Source organism: Chaetodon trifascialis, chromosome 15, assembly GCF_039877785.1.
Source record: "Chaetodon trifascialis isolate fChaTrf1 chromosome 15, fChaTrf1.hap1, whole genome shotgun sequence".
Lineage (NCBI taxonomy): Eukaryota > Metazoa > Chordata > Actinopteri > Chaetodontiformes > Chaetodontidae > Chaetodon > Chaetodon trifascialis.
In genome coordinates, this window is record NC_092070.1 from 3,492,354 (window position 1) to 3,511,666 (window position 19,313).

The 19,313-nt window shown below is 42.8% G+C and overlaps 1 protein-coding gene across 2 annotated transcripts; it reads right to left on the reverse strand.

Moving 5' to 3' along the window:
• Nucleotides 1-980: 980 nt before the first annotated feature.
• Nucleotides 981-17,702, reverse strand: wipi1 (WD repeat domain, phosphoinositide interacting 1). Of its 2 annotated transcripts, none has more exons than XM_070980390.1 (13): nt 17,329-17,702; nt 14,038-14,120; nt 11,174-11,340; nt 10,334-10,430; nt 8,981-9,078; nt 6,709-6,801; nt 6,333-6,403; nt 5,863-5,970; nt 5,475-5,639; nt 5,174-5,281; nt 4,676-4,815; nt 3,889-3,989; nt 981-1,848 (listed from the first exon to the last, which is right to left on the reverse strand). In XM_070980390.1, exons 1-13 carry the CDS (start codon nt 17,415-17,417, stop codon nt 1,798-1,800), a joined length of 1,371 nt encoding a protein of 456 aa, XP_070836491.1. In that variant the 5' UTR covers nt 17,418-17,702; the 3' UTR covers nt 981-1,797. The 2 variants fall into 2 exon arrangements, with proteins under 2 accessions (XP_070836491.1, XP_070836490.1); XM_070980389.1 differs by having other exon boundaries at nt 11,174-11,343; nt 17,329-17,689.
• Nucleotides 17,703-19,313: the final 1,611 nt, after the last annotated feature.

The following is a 19,313-nucleotide window of genomic DNA, read 5'->3' on the forward strand; positions in this document are numbered from 1 at the left end:
TCTGCCTCTCTGTCCCTCCATCCAGCCACATTCCCACTTCCTTAATCACATTCATTGCTATTATCCTGTGTCTCAGCCATCTCCCATATGCAGCCCCTCACCTTTCCTTCCAGTACCAGTCGCCTGACCTACCTCACCAAACTGCTTGCCTGTTTCCACTCTCCCTCGTCAGTCCTGCAGCACTTAACAAGCTATATGCCATTGTTTGCCCTTTTATTTCATGCCATTGTTTTCAAACATGTTACCTGGAAGCTGTCATCTTTCCCTTCCTGGATGACCTTCCGCGGTGTTATTTGGACTTTGGACTCCTGCCTCCTCCGGTTTGGATTTATTTGCCTGTCCTGGATTGCTCTGGTTGTGACCCTTGTCTGCCTCATGACCCTGTAAGCATTACACGGCAGTACAGCTTATGCATCTTAAAATGAGCCTCACTGTGTCGTCTGACCATGGCTACTGTAAAGATAAAAGGTTTTATAACCGTTCAGTTATATGCGTTCATAGAATGGAGCATGACAAATGGAGATAACATACACATCTTCAGAAACACTCACAGAGCTTTTCCCCTGCAGAGACAACAGTAGGATATGATCAAATGAATGGTGGGGTGCAATCAGGATACCATATTGGTTCTTTCACAGTGATTCAACTGGTCTGCTAGTACCAGGAGAAGTCCTCAAAAGTGACACTTGTGTCTTTTTACCCTCTATGACTTAAGTGGCAGTGCTCTGTTGTAGCATTTGTTCAGGTACATTTTTGAGCAAGAATAAATGCAGTGTGCTGCACTGTTGTAATTAGTAACACACTTGCAATGTTTTTATCATGTGTGATTATCTGTAAGAGGCTGTAAATGTTGTGAAATGTTTGACGTGTCTTCAACCTGTGACTGGTCTGACTTATGTAAGCCAGAAACTCAGCCACCTACACCAACAAAATCTTATCTATGAGCTCCTTTATCAAGAAAATTCAAACAAGACAAATGATTTGCTTTGCATAGGTTCATTCTTACTCCACTCTGAGTTTATTTCTTTTTCTTTCACTTGTTTTGGTCTTGTGCAATTAGCAAAATACTTTGCTCTTTTACAAATGATAATAGGCACAAACAAACATACAGTACATAAACACCTTCTGAAATGTGTCCAGGAGGCATACACAGAAATATTTAATACAGGTCAATGCAGTAAAATACAAAGACAAAATAAAAATGAAAACAATTATATTCTTTATCATGGACGTAAACTAGGATTAAAGATAAAAATAAAAATGTTGCTACAATAATGTAACTTAATAAAATATTTGTCAAGTAATAAAGCTATGAAAATTGTGGTTATATTTCGGCTCCAGCATGCACCTCATACTTTCATAAAACACTCCTTAAAGATAAACTCCCTGATTTTTTTTAAGTAACCAACAGCATCTACAAGTTGAGAAATGTCCTCTCAGTTCACAGTTGATGTTTTGAAACTCAACAGTAAGCTTAGTGGACGTTTAGAGGTACTACTGGTGCTGTGACAAAATCAGAAGTGTACCTTTAACACAGTCATTATGTAAGAGGACCAGACTGTGGTGCTCTCTGAAACATGACATCTACTTCTTGCTCAGTGTTTGTTTCCCATGTCAGCTTGAATGTCAATTTTATTATGTTATTGATGTTATGTTAATGTCATTGTCATTTTCTCTGGAACTGAAAAAAAAACTTGGCAGCCTGAAAAAGCCTTCTTCTTCTTTTTTTTTTTTTTTGCTGTTCATCTCACTTGCCAACGCCTGTCTGTCTGTTTGTCCATCTGTCCTTCTACCCTCTCACGAGCGCCTCGCCTGGCCACCTCCAGTCCCATCACGGCACCAATTAATCTACCAAAACACATGAACAGACCTGTTAGTTTCGTCTAGAGGATTTGTCAAATGCAGCTCACATCCCAGTTTTTGGCAATTATTGAAGGGAAATTCCGGTGCAACACATGCAAAGCATTCAAAACCTTTCAGGCCTTTTTATAATATGAGTTTACCTCTGCTGAACTAGGACAGCCTAAATATGCAAAGTAATAAATGTTTACTGCAGATTAAGAGGAAGCTAGTTTGGTTAGACGACAAGTTGAACTAGAAGCAAATCAAAATATAGTCATCTATGACTGCCAGTACAACTGGAAAGCTTTAGGAGGCATGTGCTACTTTTTTTTTTTTTTTTTTGCTGTATCAATCATTTCCTGAATCTTTACAAGGAGACTAGAGAATGGTAAGTTAGCAGCACCCATAGACAGAATGGCCACAAGGTTGAAAAATACCAGAATTTCCCTCAAATGTAAGGAAATATTATCTGGTAATGTCCACGGGGCTCATTCTGATCACCGTAAGGTACTGACATAGTGTGGATCCATAGAACCTGAGTGTTTAAAATGGCTGACAAAGAGGAGCTCTACATGACCAGAGAGGAGGCCTTTTCTTTCCGGCAGATCATCATCATCATCACTGGAACTGCTACACAGCCTCCAATTATCTGCGTTTAAGTGACGGTGTTTTGTCATTCAGGCGTAGGTGTCTTTTATGTGTGTTATGGAAAGATCCACAATGCTAATGCAGTATTTGTCATCTGATGCACGAGAGGAAGCAGCGTCACTGTTGGAGAACTGCTGTGACAGAATGATAAGACGGTAGAACAGCGTTCTCTGTGTGGATTTTAATACATTTTGCTGTCAAAGCTTCAATTAATGGCCACTGTGAGTGCAGGAATGCTCATCTCCTCTACTCACACAGAAAATCTCATTGTGTACCTTGTAATGTCCGATAATACAAATGTAGAATGACAACATGTTTAGTTTGGGCTTCATTCCTATTTCTCCTAGTTCTCATGCTGTGTGCAGAATTTTTTTCTTGATATTCATATATTCAACCATGCAGTTGGCAGGGATGAAAATCAGATATGTAAGGAGGGAGACTGCTGGTCTTCTTATCACTGTGGTTGAATGAGGTTCTACTCAACAATTTTAAAATTGGCTCATTCACTGTGTTTCCAGGTTTACTGATTACTTACTGACTTTATTATCTTTGCACAGAAAAAAGGTAATTAAGTGATAAATTCCAACATTTCTTTAAGCACTACTTAAAGCAGATCTATGCATTTTTATCTGACAGGATTGAGTTCAGACTTGTGTTGTGCTGAGAGTGATGGAGAGATGCTCCAGCTCTGACCATGCCAGGTGGCCACTGTGACTTTCAGGTGAAACAGACACAGGTGCATGTTCAGACATGAGCCCTACATGTACATGAAATCAATGTACAGAGGTACATGTCTGAATGGGGTATTAGTGCTTATGAAGAAATGCTGAAAATGAAAGAGAACAATTCCTCTGAGGATGAGGAGGTCACCTTTTTGGCATTTTTGACTATTTCTACTTATTTAGGAACGGTGAGTTTCACAAGCACTATGTTCTTTGTTTCTACCAGCTTCTTTGACTATTTTATTTGTTCTATTTAAATCAGTGACAGCAGCGTAATATTCAAAACACCTGTCAGCATAATATTATACCGTTCAACAGTATCACAAACTGCAGCCTGCAAAATGATCATAGAGTTGAATCAACAGTTTCAACAGAAACGGAACATTTGAGATTTCTTGAATGGAGGAATTACTGCAGGACTGATGGATCAGACTGCATTAGTTTTAGCTAGATAGACCTAATAAACAGGACACACTGAGTTCGAAGGCTCTGTAACCATTTGATAGTAAAATAAATGCTGATATTTGGGAAAGTGATCAGCTTTTCTCAACTGTATCAGAGAGTCAGTTAGGCCGAGATCGCAGTCTTTTTGTTTGCATGAATGCTTTGTCGCGCTTATAAGTTAGACCTGTTGTGGGAGAGCTACAGATAACAGTTAGCACTTCTGGATGCTCACAGGAGGAAACTCGTTCTCGTCATCCAGACATACAGGTCCAGCAGCAAACTCGTGCTCTGGAATGACTTCGCCTCTCTTTGCTCCGCCATCTTCAGAGTAGCCTGGGTAGAAACAGGTGAAGGAGGCCAAGAAATCATTAGAGGATGATCTTTACTTTATACAGGCAGACCTCGCTCTCAATTAAGCTTTTGTGAACATTTAAGGAGTTTCCATCAGGTCTGCTCTGATTCGACCGCATCAGGGCTGAAGTGTGCTCCAAAAGACAAAAGTGTACATACATGTTGAGATAGAAGTTCACCCATGCCTGCTTTCACACCTCCACACACCTGGACAATTGCTCCATAGAGTCCATGTGAATGTCAGATTGTACATTTCAGTAAGTTGTCAGATGGAGCCCCCACTGCCACCCAATTCCACTGTGAAAAACAGGTTTCAGATGCTGTTTGAAGCATACTGAGACCACATTTTAACAAGCTGAAGGTGGAGAATGGCTCCATTGGAAAGATGCTATTATATGCATCTTACTAACATAAATACATGATTCACAGGCTTACTGAAACCAAACAGAAAACATCAGCCAACACTGGCAGCCTACATGAGTTTATTTTACAGTGGGAGCCACAGATTTGGTGGAAATCAGCTGGATTCTTCAGTAGATGTGGCCTTAACTTGGCTTTTTCAGCAGCACAGTTTGTTTAGATAACTGACATCCTGAATGAGCTGAACTGAGGAGTGAAGACAAACCCTTCCTGTTACACACACTGAGGAAATGTCTGCGGCTACTAACCGGTGAGGGTTGCAGTGACGGGACCAGAGGCTGGTAAGGCAGCAGTCGCAGCGTAGGATGGACAAGCCTGTGCCGGCTCTGTGACCTCTGACGGTTCCAACCCTGCTCCTTCATCCTGGTCATCATCAACACCAAAAAGCCTAAGAGAGGAAGAAAAAGAAGAAAGCAAGAATAGGAGTAAATCAACTTTACACTTACATGCCATATTTTCCATAGTGTGCCACAAAAAAGGTCACTCGAGGTGGCCAAGCGGCTTCTCAGCATGTAGTGACAACACTTCCTTACTTCCTACTTCCATTCAGCTATGAATTCTACAGTTTGAGTAGGCAGAGCTTTGGATTTGTAAATGTATCTTGAATAAAGTCATAGCTGTTGAAACATTGATTTATGAATTAAAAGATTAAATGAGAGCACAGGGTTTCCCCTCCCTCCTTCTTGTTAAGCCTACTGCTCAACATTCACCCCACCCCACCCGTGTGCAATCATCTGCTGCCTCACCTGTGTTTGTGGGCCAACATGCACTCGCCTCCATCCAGTGGATCCACGTTGTAGATGAACAGCTGGCCGTCAGCTGTGGCCACCAGCAGCCGTGGAAGCTTTTGGATTCTGAAACATCACAGTATCCATGTCAGTTGTTTTGGTCCAGCCAAAAACAAGAGTCTCAAACCGCTTAAAATCTCATGGGTTAAAAACACAACTACTTCAGTCAAAGATGCACTTATAAGAACGCAAAGACAGAACAACTGAGTTTAATGTAAAAATGCATCCCCTCATTTCTAAAGACCACAGAGAAGCTCACATAGCCAGGGTGCAGACGTTCTTCTGGCCGGATGTGAGGAGGTGAACGGTGGCGAAGGCCCGGTCCTGGTTCATCATGCCAGATACCTGAGCAGGGAAGTAGCTGCTGGCTGCTGAGAACATCTTACCCACGTAGGCTGTCCAGGTAGCGGCATCATCCCCTCCACTAGAGACAGGGTAACATGTTCCTTTAGAACAAGTTCATCCTTTGGCTTGACTTATGCTTTCGTGAGTACAATGTGTTCAAATCTGACAGAACCAGAGGCCAAAACCTCAAAGAATTCAAGCCAGGTTGTAATAATTTTCCTTAAACACAGCACCTAGTAGGGGACAGGCATACAGGTTCTTGCCTCATGGTCAAATTAAGTGTTTCCAGTGTGCATGTGTACCTTGGTCCTAGTTGCTCCAGTTTAAAGATATGCACTGTCTCTGTGTTGCTGGATGCACAGAGGAAATGGCCATCAGGGCTGAAGGATAAAGAGCTTATATTGACGTACCTGCAGACAGACAGACCCACATGAACACACACACATACACACACTTGGATAACAATCAATAATTGAACGTGTATAATTAACTTGGAGCATTAGTAGGCTATTAGCTGAAACCTCTCACACCATCAGTGTACTCAGCTCTTGGGTATTGCAGCCAGCACAGATCATCAACTAGAAATGAGTCATCAGTGTGTAATAAAGTCTCCGGGCATTAGTGCATGCACAACAATGTGCCTGCAAGGCAGTGCTGCAACACTGACTCCATATGCATTGATAGCATTGTTGTTAATTAGTGAGGCTCATGCATTGGCTAGTATATTTCTTTTGCAGAGTGCAGATGTAAGATGATGTGTTTGAACTCTGACCTCTTCATGCCTCGGCGAAACTCAAACAGACGCAGGCCTTCAGGAATGGAGAACACCCGGATGACGGTGCCCTGAAAAGACAGACAACTAGTGAGGTGCTAGTTTCACAGTGGTTTACCAGTATGACACGTTTTCTAGCTTGGCATGCATATACACATACTCTATATAGAAAAATGATGTATTTATATTGTGCCACATTTATTGGGAAGTATAAAGGAAAATGGAAGTGGTGGCAGTGGAAGAAAAGTTCCAGAAAAGTCCTAGAAATCATATGAGAATTCATCCAATGGGAACCTTGAATATCCACAGCAAACTGAAAGGAAATTGAGCCTTAGCATCTGAATTGACGGCCTGATGGTAATGTAAAAGAAAGTACCCTCTCTGAGGCGCTGGCCAGTTTAGTAGCCGTGGCGTTGAAGGTGAGAGCTGCCAGAGGACTGTCATGAGCTGGGATCATTGTCACTGTGTTCTGAAACAACCAGGAGGACGACAGAGGAGACAGAGGAGACAGAGTGTTAGTCCATACCGATATAATGGTCATGTCACTAAGACAAGCTCCATTCCTATCTAGCTGCACACAGAGGCATCCAATTGACACACTGGACGTTTCTACTAACAAGCACAATGTGTGCATGAAATCCTGAAACAGCCTTCTTCCTCTGTGCTATAGAACTCCACTGTTGTTCAAAAACTATTAGAAAGACATCAAATGAGCCACACTGTTACACTGGATGACGTGTTCCTTCATTACCATAAACACACACACTTTATTTTTACTCAATCCCACATACACCATCCTGTTGCCCAAAATACTCACAAGAGCATATTTTCAATATTACCAGACAATATTAGCTTCTTATCACAGATACAGCAGTACTGGTGTTAGGGATGGGTATGGACAGAAGCAAGGAGTTGCAGTACATACATTTTAGGAAAGTATTAGTAATCCTTATCAAAATATTTGTTTATAGTATTTGTTTAGGTTCAAAAAATTATATGGGCTGATATATTCTTATTAGATTTAACTCCACATGGCACTGGCCAGTTTATTCTTATGATGTATTTGTATGGCACCTGCCTGCATGTATTCTTATCTTCCCAGTTAAAAACATGACAGGTTTGATCATGTTGGGCCAAACTTGCTGTGTTGTATGAAACAACAGAGAGTGGAAGGAATGTTTTCTGTCTGGCTGAGTTCACATGAACAGCCAGCGTGTGGCAGAGATCAGCTGACAGCTTTCCAGGTAAGAAGAAACCTGAGGTAGTCTGAATCTGAGCAAACTTCCAAACAGGACATGATTTGGCCTGGCAGTGGAGGAACAATAAGAGCTGGTTGCTATGAGCAAACAACACATACTGGAAGAAACGGAGAACCTGAATGACATGTGGGTCCAAAGAAGCCCCCTCCTACCTGAGTCACACCATTAGCTCAAAGATCCCCTCCCGCTATGTGTTCAGTGGTCCCTCCAGCTCACTGATACACTATACTGTGTATTTTAGGACACCCTGAAACCTCAGCATCAGTTCTCAGGAAGAATATGCTGAAGTTTCAGGTGTAGTAAAAACAGACAGCAGGGAAGGTGCCATCAGCGCGTCAGACAAACAAGTATCAGAACATCGAGAGAGGAGAAGATGACCTCAGATAAAACTGCTTCAGTGAAAACAGTATCACTGCGACCCCTGAGTCAACTTGTGTTGTGGCAATAAGTTCAGTTTGAGGCGTGAAGACCTTCAGTTTAACAGTTCTGATGGCCTGTGTTTGTATTTACAGGAGGAGTCTGTCTTAACCTAACCTCACTAAAGCATGCTTCATAAATAATAAAGTGATGAGGTCACTAGTTACTGCAACTATGTAAACCTAACAAACTATATGTAAACTTTACATAAAACTTTATGTCAAATGGAACAACTCAATAGCTCCCAGTGTCCTAATATCAGCATATACTTCATGCCAATGTTTACATTGTTAACAGCCTTTAAATTATGAATTTTTATACTTATTTTATGACTTCTGATAGCTCATCCCAAGTGATACCGTGCCTCATTCTCAGCCATGTAAAAGTCATTGTCAATTTTTCTAGCCAATGCAGACTTGCTATATATGTTGGTATTGTGTAATAGATAAAAGATTTTGTGAATTTATTTATCCTAAAAACAAAGGTTAGTACTGTGTATTAGTGAGAAAGTCTATTGACATTAAAAGATAAAGTGATATATTGGTTTTCTTGTTTTAACTAGATACATACGAGTCATATGATAACGTGAAATGTTTTTGCTGGAATAGTGAAGAGGAAGCTGAGAAGATGTTTGGTCACAGCGGCTTCAACACGCTGCTGTAGGAAGGCAATTTCAACACACAGTTACAGAATCATTTTACCACTAAGAATATGAAAAACGGCGTTTGGCTGCACTTAGCCACTAGCTATTACTAGCTTTTACTAAGTTTTAAATTACAATTCAGGCTCATGGTGAGGACTTAGCATGTTCTTATGCTATGAATTCTATGGCATATGCAAAGTCTGTGGAAACTGAATGAATACAGTAGACAATGTACCTGCAGTAAAATTAGCTGACTCAGTTTTAAAGCACTGAGGAGGGAAGACTGCAGCATAATGTTTGAGGTGGTCTGTGATGACATGTTTTCTTACCAAATTGTTGGCATCATATACTATGATCTCCCCAATAGTGGCACTGCCGGGGTACGCCAGGTAGGAGCTGGAATGGTTGACAGAAAGAGCACAGAGACCTGCGAGAGGACAGAAAGGAGAAGGAAGAAATGTCAACTTGAAGAGCTGTTAATGGTGAATATGAGTATTCTCATGCAGGGAACTCAACCATCACTTTGTGTGCAGAGGACTAACACTGCTGAACCACTCACATACCCAAACAAGCAGAAACAGAGTAAACGATGTGAAGAGGGGTGAGCACAGAGAGAGGCTCAGGGCTCAGTGTGATTACAGGGATCCAGTGTAAAGGACTGACACACAGGCCGATCAGCTGATGATGTTCCACTCTGTGTGACTTGCATTAGCCACTGATTGCATGCAGCTCAGAGCCTTATGTCAGGCTTTGCATTGATATGCCACTGATGTTAGGGTCATGCCGCTCTGTCAGCATGGATTCAACATATGCAGCATCGATTTGTAAATGTGCCACTGCTGAGTAATACTTGATACTCCTCATCATTTGTGTTCCACCAGTGTCAGGTGGCACTTTTCACAATAATATACTAATAGTGTGGCACTATTATGTGTCATTCGCCAATTCTTTATGGTATGCCATTTGACAAGCGATACGCTGCTGCTGACTGGTATATGGCACAAGAAAATATCCCTCGCATTCTACTTGCACGCCTGCCTTGTACTGTTCTGATACTAACATGCCACTGCTGACAACTGGTACGCAGCCACTGTGTGCCAAATAAAAACAGAATGCTTGTGCTCCAATGCTTGTGTATTATTGTTTGTTTTAATGATTGTATTTTTGCCTATTTAAACATCAAGCAGTTGCAGAACAACATCATCACTGATTTGGAGTCATATTTGTGTCCAGCTGGTGAACGTGAGTCAATACTCATTCTCTTTTAGCTCTGTTTTGGACCCCACCAACTGCTTAGGGGAACTTCTGGCTCTGTAGCAGCTAACTATTCAGCAGCTAGTTTCTAAATGTTCCGGGCTGTTGTTCGGTGCTGAGTGGGGGATATACAGTGGGTTTAGTAGAGCTTTTCCAATGAAAACAGCTGCCTGCTGCTGGCCAGAAACGAAGCTATGAAAGTGAACAGTAAAGCTGGAAGGATGGATGGAAAACCGAAACAAGTTAAAAGCTGCTATAAAACTTGGTCGAGCTGTGGGAAAGTGCAGAGCTGGGTGACATTTTCTGTGGATTTGTCCTAAAAACGACCTCTTTCACATACAAGTAGTCATACGATCGTTAACATAAAAATACAGATTACAGCTTGTTTAAAACAAGCTATGCAACGTGTCTTGGTATTAACGTCTTACCTGAGGGGTTGGACGGAGTGTTGAGAAGAGTCTTGAGCAGCTTCATGTCTTTGATGTTGTGGATATAAATGGACTCTTCAAGGCACACCACAAGCCTCTGCAAAACACATTGTTCACTTCATGATAACACGCACAGATTCCATTACTGTCAATGGTCCGTCTGTTGTGTCATAACAGCGAGCTTACGGGCACGTGGACCCCATCCATCCATTCATTTTCTATACCGCGTATCCCCTTCGGGGTTGCGGGGGGTGCTGGAGCCTATCCCAGCTGTCAATGAGCGAGAGGCGGGGTACACCCTGGACCGGTCGCCAGTCGATCGCAGGGCACAAACACACAACCATTCACACTCACACTCACACCTAGGGGCAATTTTACAGTCACCAATTAACCTAATGAGCATGTTTTTGGTCTGTGGGAGGAAGCCGGAGTACCCGGAGAGAACCCACGCATGCACGGGAAGAACATGCAAACTTCACACAGAAAGGCCCGACCTGGGAATCGAACCGGCAACCTTCTTGCTGTGAGGCAGCTATCAATTATTAGTTATCAGAATTCAGTGCTGAACATGTCTGTCAGGGATGCACCCGAGCAAACAAAGATGGGTGTTATTCAGAGATGCTTTCAGAGCTTCTTTAATACTTGTATGGATTTGGGTGCAACATATTTTTCCTTTCTGTTCTTGACATCACCTGCCAACAGGAAGTTAATTCAACCAATCAGCTTGGTTTACATGCAGGGCTGAACAACATGTCAGTGTGTGAATTGCTTCCTGCATGTGATGAATTCTATGAATTCATGAATATGCAAAGGTTGTGTGTATGACATGAGCTAGCTAACCTGTCTGTTGAGCTTGACTGCCAGGATGTTGTTGGGGTAGCTGTAGTTGCAGATCTCCGTCCCCTTCTTGAAGTGGTAGATGTTCATGCGGTGCGGCATGGTGGCGCTCACCACGACTACCAGACTGCTAGAGAACAGACGCTCCACGATGTAGACATCTGGGGTCTCTGCTGGTGGAGAACACGGAGCAAGCAGACAGGAAGTAATGGTGACATCTCTTTAATGTCGACTTCTCCAAACTATCACTTGCACCCAAGAGGCAGATATTAAATGAACGCAAAGCTCTCCTCAAGAGAAATATGTTTTTTACACTGCATGACACTAAAATGTATTTTTCAAGCACAAGACATCATGTTTTTCTTGCAGCACGGTAAACAGTGTCATCAAATGGTAGTATTTTAGATGTGCATGCATCATTTTACACACATTATTCCATCCTGACATACAGTTTTTGGTGCCTTTGGAAAGTTCTGAGGGTTTGTCCAGTAAAGCTGCAGAGGTTTGCTACATTAAGGGTTCAGCTTGCTTCAAACTAGCTCATATGAAGTAACTCTGAACACATACGGCAAAGTATTTGTATCTGTTCTGATTGGCCACACTCAAAAGCGAGGTGAAAGGCCTGACTTCGTACAGACAACTGGCACACAATGAACTGTAAAAGTGGTGTTAACAAGGCACGCTTTCAAATAGTCTCTCTGTGAAGAGTCCATGTTGTTGCAGTCTGTTGTATGAGCTGTTGTGACAGAAATCGTAATCTAAACAATAGAACAAATAGCTAAATAATGTCAGAATTATTTTCTTTTTGCATTACACTGCATTACATGGACGGATTATGAGACAATAGGTCCCTTGACACAGACATGCTTCATGAGAGCAAGACAGAGAGAGAGAGAGAGAGAGAGAGAGAGAGACAGAGACAGAGACAGAGACAGACAGACAGACAGACAGACAGACAGACAGACAGACAGACAGACAGACAGAACTACTCTTTCAGCGACAAAACTGAAAAACTGCAGCTGAACTTCAGTATGTGGTTCACAGTGCATATGAAGAGAGGCAGCTTCCTGTGACAGAAAACACACACTGACACTCCTCTGCACAGCACATTATGCAAACTATAGGAAGCCATCAAAGAGAGCCAGAGATGCAGCTTCTATTTCCTTAAAGCTGCACTGTTCTGATGCTGAATCCCATACTAACTTAATTATATGTTAATGAAAGCTTACAGCTACTATTTACATTCTTAAGTAATAAACCTGCCATGACATAAATGCTCCTCAATGTCAAGCTCTCACAGATAATCTTCCCAACAGGTCAGGTTCACACAGACGAGACTATGTTGTGCAGCACACCAGACTGGATCTGACACTGCAGACTGAGAGCAAACACACCCGTTCTAAGGAAACTCTTGTCTTCTTTGCTATGAGAGGCTGCTGCCAAACGCCAAGAGCACTGTGTAATTACAGCAAGCTCAGCTTTGTCTGAGCATCCAGTCACGAAAACCCCAAAACGAGCCAGTGAGCGCTGTGATGTGGACAGGCAGACTTCTTGGTGGTCTCATTGCTGAGATAATCACTGCCTCTGTTTACATGCACAGAGAATTCCCTTCCTCACCCAGTTATTTATGGAGTCTGGTTGTGGGTCAACACACATACATCACAATTATGTTGAGCTCATATTCTGATGAGATCATAGTTTGATTTAGCAGCAACCCGGTGAAGATGTTTGGCTTCCTTCCACATTGAACCGGTGGCAATAGCATCCCAATGTTGTGGGGATGTTAAGAACATTTGCAGACGTTGGCAAAAAAGAGCTGCATCATCAACACTGCATGGACCAATGAGAGAAATCAAACTTCTGAGACTGACAGCAGATCATGCAGCACTTTAACGCTTCTTATGTATTTATTTATTTATCTGAAACCAGAGAATAAATAATGATCAAGAGTGCAACTGTCACTCATCTGTCATGAGTAATGACACATGGGGAAACAGGATGGTGTAATGTGATGAACAGCACTTACTGTTTGGCTGCTACATTTCACCGACTTTTAACAAGGTTAAAATGATAAAGCAGAATGAGGCTAAAATACAAACAGCCCTCCATTTAACTCCCCTGCACTTTCAACACGCGTTCTTCTTGCTATGGTTACCAAGCGCTCTTGCATAGCTGGTGTTTGTAGAACACTTATGAGAATCAAACGTTAACTGATTAGTTTTTGTTTTTCTCTTGAAAGCTCTTTTAACTGCATTACCAGTTAGCTACTGTTGTGCAGTAAAGACTGGGGCAGTAAACAGCTGAAAAGCTAACTTGTGGCAAGAGAAAGATCAGTGAAGAAAGCAAGTTTGATGGAAACTTAGTATGAGCTCAGCCAGGGAACGAACAACAGACAGATTACACACTGTGGGTAAATGTACCCAGTGTTTGGCTGTCTTCGACAAACACACTGTTCCTTTTAGGGAAATGTTAGGAGACCTGCTGTGGCCTGACGTGAGCTCATCCACAGCAGACGGGTCAGTCTGGGACTGATGAACTCATATGAGAGCACAGTTCAAACAAATGCAGACCATCTGTTGAGTAAACTACAATGAATGAAACTCAGTGAACTGGGGACACATGCATGCTTCTGGTGTCCATGCTGTAATCATACAATGAGTAAGCAGACAAATGGGACAGATTACAGGATAAGCTCAGTGACTTGTCAGTGGAACAGTTTCGGCTTTGAATGGACAGTGTTATATGATTAGCACAGAGATCGACAGCATGTGTTTAATGACTTTCACACAAATGTATTCATTAACTAAGTGTAGATGAATGTTTAGCCAACAGTGACGCAAAGCTCAGACGCAGAGCTCCATACTGACCACTCTCATGGATACAGTCCAGTTTTTCCACCATGGTCAAAGAAAACAGCTTGTAGCCAGTCTTTGTTCCCAGAGCCAGTGACCTGCAAAACACACACACACACACACACACACACACACACACACACACACACACACACACACACACACACACACACACACACACAAACACACACACACACACACACACACACACACACACACACACACACACACACACACACACACACACACACACACACACACACACACACACACACACCACAATTATATCTACCAACAGCACAACTCAATTACATTTGAAACTGGGGAAATTATGAATCTGTGTCTAATTCTGTTGCACTCCAACTGGAAATAAAAAATTGACATATGATGTCAGCTAATTTGGGGTGCATTCAGCTCTACATCATCACACCGTCTTCCCTGACCCTTCCTATATAGAGCCTCCTAGTGGTGAACTTTGTCATGTATGAGAAGTTTGCTCTCCTGGGAACAGAAGTTGTAATCAAATAGCCCTCATAAAAATGAAAAATATCCAAAATATCAACTTACTTCTTATTTTTACTTTTTAAACCTATCTAACTGCCTTTCTGCACAGAGAGAGTTTGCTCAGTTGTCATGGAGGTGCAGCGGTTCAGTTATCAAGTGACATCAGTTCGACATTTGACATCATGTGATCAGAGGTAACAGAGCTGCTGAGGAAGACTGTGGGATGCAGTGGAAAGCATCATGTATAGTTAGTAGATAGAGCTTAATTTAAAGGGCCACTCCACTGATTTTACACATGAGAATATGTGAAAAAATACATGAAGTTCAGTTTACACATCTAAAGGAGATCCACTCAGCCTGTGAGGACACTTGTATAATGGCTTATTAGGATCCAGTGTTTGAACCTTGACCCATACAGGGGACAGAAAGTCAGGATATCTGGAGTACACCTTTATGGATCTCTATGTCAAAGCAGTTTCCACGGCCAAACCGAACCTTCAAGCACAATTAAAAGTTTGTTTGAGCACATGAACTCATGGAGCTCTGAAACAGTGAACACAGGTGCTGCAGCAGGACTGAGAGTCACAACCATCAGTGAAATGTTAGATATCAGAAATAAACGTGTCCAAACATTCTGCAGTTTCCTCTTCCTGACACGTTCTCACGATTGTCTTGACTGCAGCTGCTGTTTCTGAAGGTGGCCCCAATTTAAATCATGGAGAGGCTTCAGGTCTCTATTTCATGACTACGACCTGCCCACGGTGCAGTTTAGTAAATGAAAGCAAAAGATTCCCAAAGTTCATTTCAAACCTCAGATTTCATTGCATTTGTTTCCTCGCGCTACAGCTATCATCTCATGCAGCCTCTTGCTGCAGTGAATTGTGGGATACACTTCTGGAACTTATAAACTGGAACCAGACTCCACTTTGTTTGGCAGGCATGTGTTATCTGGGCATGTACGAAGACAAAGGCAAACATTTTAAATGGAACTGAGCATGCACATGGTGTCTGGCAGGGCAGCTAAATTTGCCACCTGCAATACAGAGTTTGACTTTGTTTGACTCTCTTTGTTTACTCTGTCTGAAAACAGACCTTTATTTTTGAGTGATGTGTGGTGTGGATGCATTTGTACAGTAGAACACGATGTGACATGAAGCAACATAACGCCATATGATACAGTCTCCTACCAGGTGGCTAGAAAGGGGCACAAGGAACAAGAAAAATACATCAGTATAATAAAACTGAGCTGGAACTGTAAGACACTGGGTGATTTCTCTCCTGATCCATGGTTTAAAAACATGGGTCACATTAAATATTTAAGAAAATGTTATTCAATTGGTGCTGACCACACGAGAAGAACCAGAGTATCGTATCAGCAAAGAGGGAGGTTAGCTAACACTCACCTGTTGTCATAGCCTCAGCACCACTCACTGGATGTTTATATGGCATCTTGTCAAACCAGCTAATAAACTTTCTGCCACTTCCTGCCTCATACCTGCTCATTCTCAGCCTTGTACAATCTGTGCAGACTCAACTAATGTTGTAGTCCAAACAGACAGTTTAACCTGTTTGAGACATCAGTTCATTTTTACACTGGTCATTTCTTTAATAGCCACCTGTGCCTTCATTCCCCGCCATGACATCTGTACATTCCTGTCCTGCCTCATCCTGTTTCTGAGCAGGAGGAAACCTGCAGAACTCCAGAGAAAATACAGCATGTTTTCTCAGCCCCTGCAGAACAAAGTGATTGAGTGACATGTGCAGCTCTCTCTCTGATCTCACCCCTATTTTGTAAAATACAAGAGTTGATTGCAATTCTGGGTGAGGAAATAAGATATTGGGAAGAAGTCATTATATGCTGGAGACAAAGCAGAAAAACTCTGAGCTCAGTTCAAAAGCTTAGCACATACCCAGACAGATACATCTGAATACCCACAACCCCTTCTTTCACAATATCTTATCATGGATTACTCAGCACTTCAATGTGTCAGAGGCAGGTCTGTGTGCGACATGCTGTTCATTGTGCAATGACTGGAGCTTAGCCAACGACACAGAGCAGCTTTAAGGACTTATATGTCTATACTGTACTGCTGTTTCAGAAGGCGGCCTGTGGCTTGAATGTTACTGCTTTGAATCCTCAACAACTTTTTGAGGGTTTTTTTCTATGCAATATGCGTTACACCCTGGATTCAGAGCAACTGGCAGGCAATGCCACTGAGCAAGGCACTGAGAATACCCCAGTGATCTGGTAGAGCTGCTGTTCCAGCTGGTTACACTGGCTGGCTCTCAGCGGGCTGTGACTTAAGGACTACCCCAGCAACCCAAACCTAACTCTATGAAACTAGGGGACTTTTGAGAGATTCTCCTTTGGGTCAGCTTGAAAATCAGCGGGACTTGATGAGTCCGAGGCCCAGTGTGTGCAGAGGCAGAGATGTCCTGCCTTTAAGCACCGACTATAAGTCAAGCTTTTGTTAAGCTGTCTGTTAAAGTCATTGCTACATCATCTCTGCTATTTGGAAACTTTGGAAAGCAGTCCCCAGGCAGTCCCCATAACTGATGATTTTGACATGGAAAATTGGTGGAGTGTCCCTTTAACTGCATGAACGTGAGGCAGGGCGGATCTGGGTAACAGCTGACTCCATTAATTTGGCAACAACTGAATTCTTCTGCGCGGCTGTGTTTTAAATGGCTAAATGCATATTCTGAAGGCAAAGCCGTGTGTATTTGTCTGATTTCAGGAGGAAATCAAGCAGGATGAGTCTTTCTGTGACTCATCCGCTCCTTATCTGCCTGCTTGCTTACGTGGAGTCTTGGTTGAAAGAGGCGCAGCCAAACCGGAGCCCCGGTCCGTCCGGTCCGCCAGGCCCGCCAGCACCCTCTCCGGTCTCCATCCCGATTCCCAGCGACCTCCTTCCCTCCCTCCGCCCTGGATTGGAGGCCTGGGATCGGCTGCACCTCTTCGCTCGATGTCGGCGGAAGACGGCTCCAATTTGGGAGAAATGTGGACCAGCTGGTGTGTGCGCGAGCGGCCGAGGCAGAGCCGGTGCTTTTCTCCGCTGGAAATGACTTCAAATTCAGTTTCAGTTCGGTTATTTCAGAGGTCGGTTTCCCAGATCCCGGAGGAAAAGAAGGGGCAAAAAGAAGCAAAACAAGAACAGCTGACAGCGCTACGTCTCATGTCTGCCTCTTACGATTGGTTCATAGTGAAACCATGTTGTCGCTGCTTCCGGTTTTGATTGGTCAGACGTGCACTAGTGTGTTTTTATTGGCTCGTGGGGCAGAGTGGGCTTTGTTTGTGTCCCGTCCGTTCATCCATTCATGTGATTTCGTTGTATCCTCAACGTTTTCTTCTCCAAGAACAAACAACGACCAAACTGTTAAAAAACCACACACATTTAACGTCTTCGCAGTTATCGTCGGTGTCGTAAATGTTTAAACACATGTTTAGCTTTTGTAGTTTTTAAAACTCGTCAACAGCTGAGACGTGCCGAACTTTTCTTTGGCTAGATGTCAGCTTGCACCGTTGAATCGGTGCCTGCAGGACGTTCTGCAGCGTTATGCAGCTTTAATTACATTCACACTTTATGTGGCGAATTTATCAGAAGATCCTATTGATCTAAGAAAATGGCTTTGTTCTGTTATTCATGTGCGCGTGCTGGCCCACACGCACGTCAACAGTCCACGCCTTGCCTCGAAGTGAAGTTTCCAATGTTTTTCTGTCAAAAATGAAACATTTTCCATATAAAGCGGCTGTACTGTGACCACTTAAATTAGATCCTATGATTCATTATCCTGTGTTGAAGAAGGGAAGGGGTCTTGACCCATGGTGACACTGCTGGGCCTCCTTCAGCTGGGGTTAGGATTAGGAGGATGAGAGGAGTGAATCCCCAAAAATTTAAGACATCAAAATACAGCAGTCAGACATTTCAAGGGTCAGGATGGAAACACTCTTTAGTGAAATCCCAGAGGTACCTGGATGTTCACTGCAATATGAAACTGAACTGGACTGAATATAAGAAAAGCCAGAGCAGACTGTATCTGCTGAGGAGACTCTGGTCTTTTGGAGGGCAGGGGACACTCCTGAAGACATTTTCTAACTCTCAGCCATCGTCCATGAGTTGTCTGCTTGGCAGCAACATCTCGACTGCGGACAGGAAGAGACTCAACAGACTGGTTAAGAAGGCCAGTTCTGTCCTGGGATGCCCCCACCCAGTGGAGGTGGTGGGAGAGAGGAGGATGACGGGTAAACTATCATCCCTGATGGAGAACATGTCCCACCCCATGCAGGACACTGACAGCACTGACTGCTTCACTCACAGTGTGTGAAGGATGATACTGCAGGTCCTTCCTTCCTGCTGCTGTCAGACTTTACAACCAGTACTGCTCCCAGCAGATCACACACACCCAAACAGACAAATTCACTCGTGTGCAATATCAGAGTGTGATAAACAGGCCAATGTCAACATTTCCTACGAGCAATAATGTGAATTCAACCACTGTCTGTTTTACTTACTATGTAGTTGACTTCATATCTTGCTTTTATTACTGATGCTTCTTATTAATACACCTTCTCAGTTCTTACTCTAACACTGTAAATGTCCCTGCTGTGGGTTTAATAAAGGATTATTTAAAATTATAACCATGATGACATTATCAGGGTTATTTTTTCACACTTTGGAAAACTTCTACAAGGCAGCAGAAGACACAATACAACAGTTGCCATGGGCTGAGTAGTCCCTATGAAAACTGACGAGTAGTGACGACACTGATGTTTCAGTTCAGTGAAG